Genomic DNA, 14609 nt, shown 5'->3' on the forward strand with positions numbered 1-14609 from the left:
TTAATAGAGTGGCCGAGGTCTTGACTGCAGTGCTGTAGCACGCCTAATGTTTTAAAAACACTTCTGACGCGCTTCTCCATACAAACGTATTACGCCTTATACTATAATATTTTATTCATTGTTGTTCTAGTTAGATCTTTAGCTAAGCTAGATATCAATTTCATGAACCCTAAAAATATTACACTCCATTTTTTTAATCAGTCGTAGAATAATACTGTAACGGTTACCAGTCTGATATCATGTGGCTTTTGAAACTCGGTGATACTTGAATGTTTGTAGTTCGATCTGTCGGTATGGGCGGACGCCGTGGAGTCGGATAAACGCACCGAAGTTCTGGAGGCGCTGGAGAAGGCTGCCCAGCGCCTGGGCCCGCAGCCGGACGACCAGTATCTCATGTTGTTAGAGGTATGTTTAAAAACTAGATCGGCGTCGGTAAAGTAAAAACTCTTTATTGTACACATATATTTACATGTAAATATGATGGGGATAGATTGCATGGAAAGAGGTTGGTGTAACATGCAAATCGTAGAGAATAAAAACGTGTTAAAAAGGGAGTGGGCTTAGGTCTCTTAAAAATTATGTGGTAACTCTTTGATTTTCCAGGTTAAAAGTCTCATGATCTTTCCTGTCCTTTCCAGCTACTGGGAGTTCAATCATCATCCGCGGTGCGCAGACCAGAGCTGTGCGCACACATCCTGCGCTGCGCACACGCGTGCGTGTCGTGTGCGGTGCCGCCGCTATACCTCAAACATCTGCCCAGTGTCGTGGACAAATATGGCGATGGACTCGATTTCGATCAGGTATTTTTCTTTTTTTTTTTTACTTACAAATATGTGATGCGCTACATAATATACATGCTATTATACTAAAAAAGGTGATACAGCCTAAGGTGGAACGCAGTTGGCTAAAAGGTGCCTGTATTCATTATTCTTTTGAAACATATTGAAATTGGCGGGGAAAACGAAAGCCGAAAGGCTATTCTAGCAGTACGCATTAGAAACGAATTTGAATCATTTGTTGCTTCAGCTGGGCCATTTTCTCCGTCAACTGGGCGTGATATTCTGGAAGGCTCGTGCGTCGGAAGCGACGAGCCGCACGCTGTTCGCTGCGTACGCGCCGCACTTCGCCGACACTCTACACGCTCTGCTCAGGGAGTTCGTAGCGGCTGCAGTTGGACGGACTTATGGACCGGAGAGAGGTAAGAGTTTACTTAGGGGTTTGAAAAAAAAAACTTGTGTACAGCACGCAGGTACGGTACGCAGCAGAAGTGAAACCTAAATATGTACCTACTCATACTTCATAAAAAAACTCAAAAATTGTATTATTAAATAACTTGACCGTAACTGGAAGCTTTATATTGAGAGTAGCATTTCCGTTTCCGTCGATTTCATGCCAGTTTTCGTACTTTTATTGATGTCATATCCGGTTTTGTGGCGCCACCTGGCGGGGTCGCGCTCAAAGTTTTCGTAAATTGCTCAGCGCGGCCATGGCTTCATTGGCGTTTTGTTTGCCGTCGAAGCAACTTGCAATCAGTCAACACGAAACGTTGCAAGATATTTTATTTTATTGTGTGGTACTTTATAAAGTGAATTTGGTGAATAATTCGCAGTAAGTACTTATTTTTAATTTATATTACATTATGTAAAATGTAAAATATAATAATATGTACGTGATCAATAATTTTAACGGTTTGTCCGTTCGGATCACAGTACTTCATATTTATTTGCCAGAAGGTAGTTATTAAAAACTTTTCGTACTTGAGACGATGTAACAATTAGAAACCGATTATTAGAAATGAATTTCAAATATTTGAAATTAATATTATTTAGCTAAAATTTACCTTTAAAGTCTGTTACAATATGCTCATTTTATTTAGAGGGTACATGACGATAGTTATGACCCCGATTGCATTTTGAAATGAATCCTCTCGGATTTATACGAGAAATTCTTTTAAGATTATGATATGTCTTTTCTAGTTATTGTTATTGTTAATTCAAATTGTTACATCGAATAGTAATGAAATTACAGGTAACCTTTATAAAAATAAAAATATCACACCTGACGATCATCAGGATGAAATCGAATAACAAAGTTCGTGTTTAGATTTTACTTTCAACAGGTTCTAACCTTTAATTAACCAGGTTCCAGGTTTTTCAGGTTTAGCTAGCGCATCTTGGTTTTTACGTGTACCTACACAGTACATTAAAAAGTCTTTGATAAAACTCAAGGTTCATAGACCTAGAAACAAACAAAGGGGTAAAAAAGTATGATACCTTGCAATTTCTAGCAGATAAAGCTTATGCAGCTATCACATACTGCATAAACAAAAATAAGCCTAGGTTTTCCTAAAAATTGTGCTTTCTTGACTTTATTTTTATTCGTATATAAATTAACTGAAAATCAATATTAACTTAAATAATAATATTAAATTAACTAAAATATTGACTGAAATCAATTAGTGGGTAGCTACAGCATAGAAGGTATTGCGATGCGCTGCGAAATTATCACGAGCCAGGTGGGTCTTTTGGTTACATCCATATGGGAAAAAACGAGTGGAGTTTGTTAATATTTTTTGGGTCGAAAAGAACACATTTATTCAGTCAAAAATCAATTATTATTAGTCCACTGCCTCTCGCGGGGGCAAGGCATTGAAAATGTTACCGTTCCATCGCGTGGAACTATTTTGCATACACTATGGTAAATTATTTTGACGATTCAAAAGCAATTGCAAAAGTGTATTTGAATAAAGATAAGATAAATTTATTTGACCCAGCAATAAATAGAAAACACATTGAACGCGTTCGCCGCTTCACAAGCACAGAAAATTATAATTGTTGCCGTTCCATCGCGTGGAACTACTCGACATGCACATTGCTTTTCTGAAAAATGGTCACCCGCCCCTCGTAGGGGCCATGCATTTCAAATGTTACCATTTCAATATATAGAGCTGCCATGACTACCTTTGCCGTGCATTGAGCCTATTCAATGATCAATATTATCCACTCTCGTGGGTTGGATACCAGTATGATCAATATCATTCAACCTTCGCAGGGTTGATCCTAACATGAGCAATATTATAACACCCTCGCGGGGTGGATACCAGTATGCTCAATATCATCCACCCTCGCGGGGTGGATGCTAGTTTGAGCAATCTCATACACCCTCACGGTGTGAATACCAGTATGATCAATATCATCCACCCTCGCGGGGTGGATGCCAACATGATCTATATCATACACCCTCGCGGGGTGGAAACGAACATACCGGTAATATCTACAAAGGTCATCTAAAAAGTTCTTATCGTTCCTCAATCAGGACTGGAGGTCCAAAAAGGTAAGTAAGCCACAGCATGATTATTTGCACCCGAATTCTCCAAGACAAATCAGAGAAACTAAACCGACCTCGTTCCAAGCAGGTTATTTAGTGCACTGTCTTTCGCAATGAAAGAAAATAGAGGCACCAGAGGTTATACAAAGGTTATTTCAATGGTATCGCATACCAACATTTAAAAAGCCACCTATTGTTTTTCCCAAGGAACTGTACGCAATAGTGCGTAAAATGAATCATGAAGCTTGCACCGCACGCCAAGCTTCCTTTTCACCTTAACTCCGAAGTGCCATCCCGACCAAGATCACATCTTAGAGTACGAAACAACTATGTATGTTATGGAAGAACATTTCATTTTGATAAACATGAAAAGTCTGTTTTCATGTAGTGAAACAGTCTTGTGTCAGTGCTTCTTATTGAGGCCATACGGGAAAGTTAGATAGATTAGATGATAACCTACCTGCCGTTCGGGCTAACCACGGTGTCTATGGGTGATATTAAGAGAATGGTGAAATATGAGTCCTATTTTACTTATCAACTTGTCATAGCAAGTTAAGGCAAGTAACTACATGCTAAATGTACAAGAGACTTAATACATGTACATTTTTTACATGCATTAAGTTAATATCTACTACAGTCGAACTTACTGTTTTTGGTATATAAAATTTGAGAATTTTTTCTTTGACCACGAAAGAGTGAGTCTAACTATTTAGAAATACTATGGAGACCCTAGAAAATGCCTCCAAAGAGGGCTGATGGATGTAAGAACAGTTAGAAACGCTAGTTAACAAACCAATGACCGCTGGATAATCCAAGATCTATCCAATACTGGTAGATCACTATTATCATTCGTTAGACGTCCACGCTGGACATAGGTCTCATAAAGAGACTACCACATGCCACGTAATTACACTGCATGGATCCCTGCGACTCGTTAAATGTCGTCTATCCATCAAGCGATCTCCACGCTGCACTCCAAGCTGGCAGATGCGATAAATAAATTATAAGGGCTAAAGGAGAAATATTAGCTACCTCCACTAGTTCATGTTCTAGTAACGGATGCTTTGGATCAGGCTTGGGAGCATTAATAAACAATCTTCATCTATCATGCTCTTTGACATGAAAGGAACAAATGCTTTACTCTTATCAAAATGATAGTCTAATTTACCCTTCAGAAGCTTCAAGAAGGCTCACTTCTTACGCCTTAGTTCAAGTCTCATTCAAAGTAACGACGAGACGTTACTCTCTCATTTACTAAGAAAAAGAGGAATGATGTTCATTCTTTCATTCATTCATTTGTTAATAAAGCATATTTACAAGGTTTAAGGATGTTGTTATCCTTATTGAATAAAACATTCCAGATACTGGAATTATGGCTTTACAAATACACCATAGCTTACAATATTATATCCGGTATGTATAGTAATCATGTAAATAATTTGTATCTAATGTCATAGCCAACCTCCCAGAGTGGCAATACGAGCTTGCGTGGAAATAATATTTGCAAAGTGGGTAATCCTGGAGGTCGATCTATTCACCTCGGAGAAAGCATTCGAAGTACACAACTATGCACTCTTAGATTTGATGGACCATCAAGTCCTGTTTCACGATGCTGTATCTCATGAAAGTTTCCATTGGCATAGTTGGTTTACGCCATTATTTTCAATTCTTCGTCTTGACTCTTGACCCATCTCAATTGGTCAAAAGGAATATTTTTTGAATAGTTGATTTAGTTTATATAATTTACTCCGATCGAAAGTGTTTGGCGGGCCTCGACCGTTTATATAAAACACAGCCTCATTGACTCGCAATGGGTCTGTCATTGTCTTAAGAAGTCTAGAAATAATGAGTGGTCCTATACATTAGACACATAAAACCTAAGCAGTAAATCACTGCTTAATTTCAAGCGGAAATCTATCTTGAAACTATTGAATAAGCTTGAAAATGTTGATCATCATGGTCTTTAAAGAAAAATATTGATACGAACCTAAAGTATCACAATTAGCACCAGTTTTGGCACATAATATAAATGACATAATTTAGAATTTTCATTCCTCTTACACGAATCTGTAATTGGATCTGTTATTGGATGTATGAAATAAAAGTCAAGTAATGTTTGTTAATGCGCGTGTTTTATATGTGCTATATTAATGAATAAAAGCAAATTCACTCAATTATGTATTCATGTCCAAGCATGTTTTAAAATCGATTTCTTCAGAGAGATTTGAAATCCACCCGTTTGGGGTGCTAATAATAACTTATTACTTAACTAATCATTTGTAATATCTGCGTTTTTATTACTGCTTACTATTCAGATAACTTCATATTGCATCAAAATCGTACCTTAGAACGAATGATGTGTATTTAATAAAATTTGATGATTATAAAATTAAAATCTGACATTTGCCCTAAATTCGGCTCAAAATCTGAAATAGACAACCAATCAGAAATTGCTTGTAATAGGAATAGTCATAACGGATATCTTTACCCTCTTTTTGGATTTATATGTGTAATTGGTAATTAATTATTGAACGACAGAGTATGATATGCTACAAAATATAATGCTCTATATTTTATAATGGTTAACGGATTAAACGTGCCTCTCGTACAGTAGGTATAGCAGACTGGGTAAAAACCTTTTTGAAAGAAGCAAGCATATCTGCTACTTCTCGTAGCATACACTCAACTCAGGGAAAATCATTCTTATGATGAGATGGCCCATGAAAATTAGCAATCAGCTAATACAATTCAAAATTTTTCTAAATGTAAAGTGATTGAAGGCAATGTACTTAGTCCAGGTGGTATCGCTCAACTAACTATTCTTCAGTTCTATGACTGATAGTTAAAATTCTTTTCTTTACTGATTTCGTATTCAAATAAACAAAATTTTGTTTATGAAAAAGAACATAATATCATATAAGTACTCATTATGGTACAAATGTTATCACATTGGCGTAGAATTCTAATATCTATTATGTGGCGTCACCAGGCGAAAACAAACAGGGTCTCAATATAAAGCTTCCAGTTACGGTCAAGTTATTTAATAGTAGCGTTTTACCTGAAAATAAAACGCATATTAAAATACTTACCTCACTGGAAGCTTTCAGTAATTCCTGCCTGGTGATATTGAGCCAATGAAGCCATGGCCGCGCTGAGCAATTTACGAAAACTTTGAGCGCGACCCCGCCAGGTGGCGCCACAAAACCGGATATGACATCAATAAAAGTACGAAAACTGGCATGAAATCGACGGAAACGGAAATGCTACTCTCAATATAAAGCTTCCAGTGAGGTAAGTATTTTAATATGCGTTTTATTTTCAGGTAAAACGCTACTATTGTCGTGTTGGAAATTGCTGGCATGCGTACAGAAAAGAGCCGATTGACGTCTTGTTTTATTTTTACTATTGCCAGTGGCGGTGTACGCGTGGTCCGGCGTGCGCGAGGCGTGGTCGGCGTGGGTGACGCCGCACGCCAGCGCCCCCCTGCTGCCGTCCACTGCCGACCAGGAGTGCTACACGGAGATGCTCGCGCGCTTCACACGGACTGTCACGATGATCATGCAGGACTGTCCAGGTATGGTTAGTAGCAGTATACGCATTTCGTTCTGTCACAGCGATTCTGTACATGTCTGTGTATAGGATGTAACCAGAACGTTAGCAAAAACTTAGCGTCATTATTATACTACTTTAACACAATCCAATGCCAATAACCATTTGCCTTATCTTAGTGATTTAGAATTGATGTAACCCGCATTGTATAGCGTGCAAAACTCGGGTCAATGCCCAACCTACGACGTGGCATTAGCTTCGAGTGACCTATTTACTCAACGTTCGTTTACCTCTAGCGGCAGTCAGATGTTTTATTTGCAATATATTGTGAACTTTTAAAAAATACAGGATTTTTTATTTTTTTGTCGTAGTTCTTTATAGTATCTTACCAGCAATCGTCAGTACTATCACCTGTCTTCGTTTTTGCTAGCGTTCTGGTTACACCCAGTATAATAGCCGATTGACATTGTAGGCAGTGAAGAGGTCCTCCTGCGGCGCGTGTTCGAGTGGACCGTGGACACGTACCTCGGCATGGAGGCGCGCTGGCCGCAGGAGGGCCGCGTACAGATGTCCGCGCTGCTAGTGCATCTCGCCGCGTTGCCATGGCAACGGCAGTGGTTCCACGTCGAGATACTGCCGCTGTGCTTGCAGGTGAGAAAGGCAATAGGGTAGTTTACACCGAGCGAGAATAAATCTGAAGCGCGCTATGTCAAGACAGAAAGTAGCGTAGCGAAAAGTTTGTATCGGCCTACTTTAACAGATCCGAAACTTTTAAGTCTCAAAGACTCGAGACAAATTTCTGTCCTTCTTCATATTGATCAACTAAAGACCAAGTAATTTATTCAAATTAGCTGCCGAATTTCACGATTCTAGGTCAACGGGAAGTAACTTATAAATTTCTTGAAAGACACAACAGACAGATAACAAAGTGAGGAAAGAGTTCTTTTTTCCTTTTGAGGTACGGAACTCTAAAAAAAAAATAAAACAAATATTATGAACCCGCAGATGAGCAGATCAGCGGAACACGAGCTAACGTCCTGGTGCAGCGCATGCATGCGGCACCTGGAGACTTATTCCTGGGTCCAGGGCGCTTCGGACGAGCGGTTGACGTCCACGCTGGCTGATCTGCTGGAGATCTTTACCTCCAAGCAGCTGGCTTTGTCCCACGAGGTACAACCTTATCTAACCAAAGCTCAGTTAATGTTAAAAGCTTATTCTGCTAATGTTAAATAAAATCCCTATCTGTGTGTGCGTGCGTGCGAACGGGCGTACGTGTATGCCTGCGTGCGTGTGAGCAATAAAATTGACCATCGCTTCTAAAAAAAATTAAATGTCCAGCAGTGGACGTCTATCGGTTGACGACGATGTTGTGAACGTATTGTTTGTGATATCATTTGAAAAGAGCAACTGCTGAATAACTTGCCGGCACTTCTCAGTAGAATCGACATTCTGTAATGATGGTAGAGTCACAGACCTAGCATAAAATACACTAGATTCTACATGAAATATGTAAATTAATTGTGGTTGTGTCCAGACGCTGGAGGGCGCGTGCGCGTTGCCGTGGTGGCGCGTGCCCGAGCTGGCGCTCAACCATGCGCTGGAGCGGTACTTCGCCGAGCATCACTCCCCTGCTCTGCCGTACCACCACGCGCCGCAATTTAGGTGCGCAAGCAGATGTTGAGTTACTTGAAGTAGAAATTTCTCTAGGCGCGACTTGAGAGGAACTCAGTTCTTTCCTCGGACGGAGGTCGTGGTCACGACTCATGCAACTGAGTCAAAAATATTGATAATTAGAAGATGCCCGTGACTTTGTCCGCGTCTATTAAGGTTTTTATAAATCCCGTGGGAACTCTTTGATTTTCTGAAATAAAAAGTTGTCTATGTCAATTTCCAGGATGCAAGCTACCTCTGTACCTCATTTTATAAAAATCGATTAAACGGATGGACCTTTAAGAATCACATTTGATTTTCCGGGATAAAAAGTAGCTTACATCCTTTCCCGGGATGTAAGCTAACTCTGTACCAAATTTCATCAAAATCGCTTAAACTGTCAGACCGCGAAAAGCTAGCAGGCAGACATACGGACAGACACACTTTCACATTTACAATATTAGTATGGAGTAGTAGAAGTATGGATTCAAAATCATCGTATTAATCGTGGTACGTACCCGCTATTTACATTATAATTTAACGTTCAAACGTCACTCAGCAAAGCCGAGCAGATTAAGATATTCAGGTAGCTTTAATAGATAAATTGTGTACAGCGGAAAAAGATCTTTATATTTTTCTACAGAGTATTGCTATTCGCTAACCACCTCATCGCGCCGGCGGACGTGTGCCCGGCGCGCCACGCGGCGTGCGCGGACAAGCGCGCCAACGCCGTGTCGCAGTGGGTGCGCGCCGCCACCTCGCCCGCGCTGCTCGCGCACGTGTCAGACCACTCCACGTGCCTGCTCAGCACGCTTACGCACTTGGGTAAGTGTGTTCTCTTCATGTTGGTTTGGCGGCTATGTAGGGCACTTCAGACCCCGTATCACTTTGACCGTTGCCGATCTATTGCCACCGTTTCACAGTTCTCGTCCAATACTAATTGCCGCCAGGAACGGCAGCAGCTTCTTGGCCGAGATGTTTTTCGGTGCAGTATAAGTATATGTTTCCCTATGTGAAGACTATGTTTATGCATTAATGCCTGACATTGACAGATGATGTGTAGGGGTGTTTCCGCATCCTCTTTACAGAGTCTACACATCTGCACATGTATATGTGTATAAGTTGGTAGTATAGCTCTGTAGCATCACACGGATCAGGGTCTCGGCTGAAAATCAGCGCGGTATGCTCTTGTATAGCACAAGACATACGATATTATATCACCACTTTGATACCATTGTACATATTTTGATTGCCAATTGTTGAATTTGTAAAATATTGATGTAATGGTGATTAAAATAATTAGGTACGTAAACTTAAAACTAAAGCTACGAGGTTCCCAATCGAGTATGAATATATGCTGACTGCTGAGCTAGGAGTTTTTTTAGGTTTGTTGAGAAATTAGGTTAGTGAGATACCCAATTTATCTGCTCCTAGCTCCTCACCTGGAGGAGTCGTGCGGGGAGCTGGAGCAGCTGCTGGGTCGCGGCGTTGTGGTGCTGGGCGTGGAGCCCGCCGCCGCCATGGCCTTACCGGTATGACTTCTCTAATTATAATACATTTTGAGAAAAGACTCGCCATATTTGTTGTGTCAGTTATCATGTTAACTGTAAACTAAGATAAGTTAATGGACCGATTCTTAGATATAAGTACTTTTATAAGTTTAGGTTAATATAAAACTGCTTATTAGCGCTACTCGTAGGCTAGATTGCAATGTTAGTAAAGTTACTGTCGTCAGCACTTTATGAAAAAAAAAGAAGTTATGTTAGAAGTACGGTTCACTTTTATATAAAGGACTTAATCATACTTTGACATGACAGTTGACACAAAAGCAAATAGGTCCAGTCTTTTCTCAAAATGTAAGTGCCATATTTATTTATACACTGATTTTTTTGTGGTATGAATATACAGATTGTAACTAGAATACTAGCAAAAACTTAGCGTTAGCACAATCCAATGCCAACTACCATTTGCCTTATCTTGTAGTGATTTAGTATTTTGCAAACCATATAGCGTGCAAAACTCGGGTCAATACCCCACCCACGGACAATGCATTGACTTCGAGTGGGCTTTTTACGGAACGCTCGTTGACCTTTAGCGTCAGTCAGATGTTTTATTTGCAATATATGTATTGGTAAGTTTTAAAAAATACAGTATTTTTTAAATTTAAATTTTTTTTTTTGTAGTTTTTTATTTATCTTATCAGTAGTCATCAGTACTATCACCTGTCTTGATTTTTGCTAGAGTTCTGGTTACACCCTGTAAAATGGAAACAGTTGATATAACGCCCGAGTCTAATAATGGGATACTCACGGTCAGGTGTGGCAAAACTGGGTCTCTACATGTCCGGCGCGGTTGCGCCACGCGGCGGCTTCGGCCGCGGCCACGCTCACCACGCTCGACTACTTCGCGGCTTTGGGCGAGGCCGTGGCCAAGGCAATACTCAACGAAAAAGGTCAGATATACCTACTAATATTAAAGTAATCTGTAGCAGGACCGGAGTAAGCGACATAATTCAGCGGGAGCTTTCAGCTAAAGTGGCAATGAACAAGGCGCAGCGAGCTGCTGGATTCAGGCGGCGCAACTCTGGTGTGTGGAGCAGTGGACGCCTATCGGTTGATAATAGTGATGATGATGAATCTATGTTTGGCGGCCATTTTGACTATGAACGGCGCTGAGCGCAGCGATTCGCACGCGACTGAAGAGCGGGCATGGTGCACTTTCGAATCGCCTTAAAAAAGTCTTGATTCAACAATACAGTTCACTGTTACCTAGCGATTTTGAATATGTACAACATTTTAAATGCTACATCAATGCTGTGGAGTGTGTACAGATAGCGCGGGCTGGTCGGCGGTGTCCGCGCGCTGGGCGCAGTGCCCGTGGTGGGAGGGCGGCGCGTTGGTGTCGCGCGGAGGCTTGCACGCCGCCTACGCGATGCTGCTCGCGCGCCCGCACTCTTACGCGCACTTGACACAGACGCTCAACGCGCTGCTCAACTATGACATCAACTTGTGAGTATACCAATCACAAACAGGATATTGTACGGGTGCAGGTAACTGACTCGACCGACACAATAGATTTTCCCCTAGACTTTTATGCCCGACGACCAAGTTGTCCGATCATTATATCTTGGGACTTTTATGCGATACCGTATGTAAATGAACTTATGGCAACTGTAGTCTGTATTTAACAGCGCAAACAACGAGGTGATGGTAGCGGTGTGGATCAGCGTGGCGTGTCGCGCGGCGGTGCAGCCGCGCGGGGACGCAGACTGCGCGGACGCGGCGCGCGCGCTGCTGGCGCGCTGGGCCGAGCAGAAGCGCACCTTGCTGCAAGTGGTCACGCTGCACTCCGCCGACAACTGTCCCACGACGCAGTCAGTACTATGCTATTTATATTTTCTGTACCCGGAGGGTATCAACGGGATCCTATTACTAAAGGTCGAGTTATACGTAACGTGATTAAGATTTCGTAAACTTCTATTGGATAAATAGAATGTCCCGTCCCATCGTGTGCACATTAGGTATAACTCGACCTTAAGTCTCCGCTCTCCATCCGTCCGTCCGTAGTCCGTCTGTCTGACAGCTGTACCTCGTGAACCATAATAGGTACAAAGTTGAAATTTTCACATAATGTGTACTATTGCCGCTATAACACACACATAGTATCCAAATAACCGCTATGAAAATTACAAAAAGTGTTATTTCTTGTACGATGATACGGAATCCTTCGTATGCGAGTCCAACTCGCATTTGAGCGATTTTTATTTACATCTGTCCCTCAGGCACCGGTTGCTGTGTCGCCTGGCGCTGTGCGTGGTGTCGCCGTCGGAAGCCAACGTCAAGGCGTACGAGTCCGCGTGCAGCGCACTGCTGGGCTCCGCGGACGCGGTGGCGTGGGCGCGCCGCGCGCGCGCGGACATGCTGCCGCGACTCGCTGTGAAGCTTTACTTACAGCATGAGGTGCGCTTTGGTTTCACATTAATTTTTTTCCATACTTGTACAAGATGTAACCAGAATACTAGCAAAAATAAAGACAGTGATAGTACGGATGATTACTGATAAGGTACCTTAAGAAAAATACCAAAAAAACCTGTATATTTCAGAAGTTCACAATATATTGCAAATAAATCATCTAATTAATGCTAGACGTCAACGAAAGTTCTGTGAATAGGTCACTTGAAGTCAATGCCGCGTCGTAGGTGGGACATGGACTCGAGTTACAAGGTTATACTATTTTTTTATAGGGTTATTGGCATTCGATTGTGTTAAGGTAGTATAATAATAACGCTAAAATGCGTTCTGGTTACACCCAGTATAATATAAATAAAATGTTTCTGTCTGTCTTTTACGGTCATCTGCTTAATCGATTTTGACGAAATTCGGTACAGGGATAGCTTACATCAAGAGGTAGGACATAGGCTATTTCCTATCCCATAAAATCAAAGAGTTCCCACAGGATTTTTAAAAACCCATATCTACGCGCACGAAGTTGCGGGCATTGTCTAATTGTACATAAAAGTAGAAGAAATATTACTAATATCAAGTTATTTATTTTCAGGTATACTTCAAAGAGGAACTGGATCTAACTGCCAATTTAGTATAATCTGACTGAAATTGCTACTATTGTGGATAAGAGGGCAAAAACCAAAGATCTGGATCCATAGTATTTAGATAGATCAATAAATTGTGGACATCTTGAGCTCTCGATAAAAATACGTTTTTATGTAGGAATACATATTTTTTGTTTGGTAGTCTTTAAATTATTGAATACAATCATTAATTCAATTGTCTTTAGATTGCCTGTCTGTGTGAGCTGAACTTTTTTCGCAATTTTTATATAGTGGTAGGATATCATAAGTTTAACCTACTTAAAATATTTATGATTGTACCTAAGAAAAAAGATACGGAACGTTCTAGGTTTTTGAAATTAAATAAAAGGCGATTTTAGGTCTATATAGGTTTTATTTTAGTCTAATTCGATAAACAATCATTAATATTGGTGTGACTAGAAGAATATTGCTAAAAAGATATTTAGCAAGAACTTATATTAGTGTAACATTATTTTTGTACTGGCCACTTTATTTACTTAAATAAAGAAAACGTTGTAATAGACAGTTTTGTTTCATTTCATGTTACAATGCATCTATATACTCGGCATCGCTCACGCTCTTTATGTCGTCGACATGTCGCGACGAATGTGTACAACAGGTAGCTCGCGCGTCCGACTCGCCACTCTTTACGACTTATCTTGCGAATGCGTAAATACACCTTTACAGTTACTTCATAGAATAATCAAAACGAATTGTCTAAAAGGCCTAAGAGCGATTACGCACTCATTCGATCAGAGTCCGTGAAAATACGAATATAAAAAACTGATATTGCACGCACCTTATCCGATCTCTGCTCCAAATCCAAGCTAAGTGGGCTTTGACGTATCTATGTCATGCGTCCGATTTATTTTCAGGAACTCGGATCGGACGAATGCGTAATCGCTCTAAAACTAATTGCTGATAGCTAAACTTGATACCATTAACAACTTTATGTAATACTTATCAGCAATAGGTATGTACAGAGAAAAAACTTACTGTTTTTCATAACTACTAAGTACAACTAATCTAAGAAAACGCGCGATCTGTTATGTTTATCAATTCCGTCATTTATCAAGAAAAAGCGATAGCTATCACGGTGTTATATACCTAAATCGCGGTAACAATAGGAATTTAATCGAGTGGATTAGATAACAATGCTAAGCCCATGTTAACTATTTTGCATTTTTATTGAAGAAATTTTTTCGAGTGCAGTGCTTTGTATCCTATAAATGCATAGCCCTTTTGCATTGCTTTGTAGGTTTTCCTGTTTGCATCTCTAAAAAGTTTGACTTAACATAAAGAGATTTTTTATTTAATTAAGAATTGAACCTTATCAGTTTGAATTAGGGAACAAATTTTAAAAACTGATAACTTCACTTGTGGCGTGTGGTGGTATATTTTAAATCAAACGACTGTTCGTATTTGAATGATCACTTCCTTTTTAAGAGTTCCGTCCGAAGGGTGCCAACGGGACCCTATTACTAAGATTCCGCTG

General features: G+C 40.4%; 1 protein-coding gene across 1 annotated transcript in view; it reads left to right on the forward strand.

The window, feature by feature from the left end:
• Positions 1–13637, forward strand: part of LOC123868718 — a 38104-nt gene extending 24467 nt beyond the window's left edge. Inside the window, exons 27-40 of the mRNA XM_045911284.1 lie at positions 280–405; positions 639–800; positions 1027–1198; positions 6740–6901; positions 7349–7527; positions 7882–8046; positions 8411–8538; positions 9170–9351; positions 9961–10058; positions 10843–10978; positions 11357–11534; positions 11717–11899; positions 12308–12485; positions 13084–13637. Coding sequence (XP_045767240.1) covers positions 280–405; positions 639–800; positions 1027–1198; positions 6740–6901; positions 7349–7527; positions 7882–8046; positions 8411–8538; positions 9170–9351; positions 9961–10058; positions 10843–10978; positions 11357–11534; positions 11717–11899; positions 12308–12485; positions 13084–13128 — 2094 coding nt within the window. The 3' untranslated portion in view covers positions 13129–13637. The remainder of the gene's footprint in view (positions 1–279; positions 406–638; positions 801–1026; positions 1199–6739; positions 6902–7348; positions 7528–7881; positions 8047–8410; positions 8539–9169; positions 9352–9960; positions 10059–10842; positions 10979–11356; positions 11535–11716; positions 11900–12307; positions 12486–13083) is intronic.
• Positions 13638–14609: the final 972 nt, after the last annotated feature.

The sequence above is a fragment of the Maniola jurtina genome, chromosome 10, assembly GCF_905333055.1.
Source record: "Maniola jurtina chromosome 10, ilManJurt1.1, whole genome shotgun sequence".
Taxonomy (NCBI): domain Eukaryota; kingdom Metazoa; phylum Arthropoda; class Insecta; order Lepidoptera; family Nymphalidae; genus Maniola; species Maniola jurtina.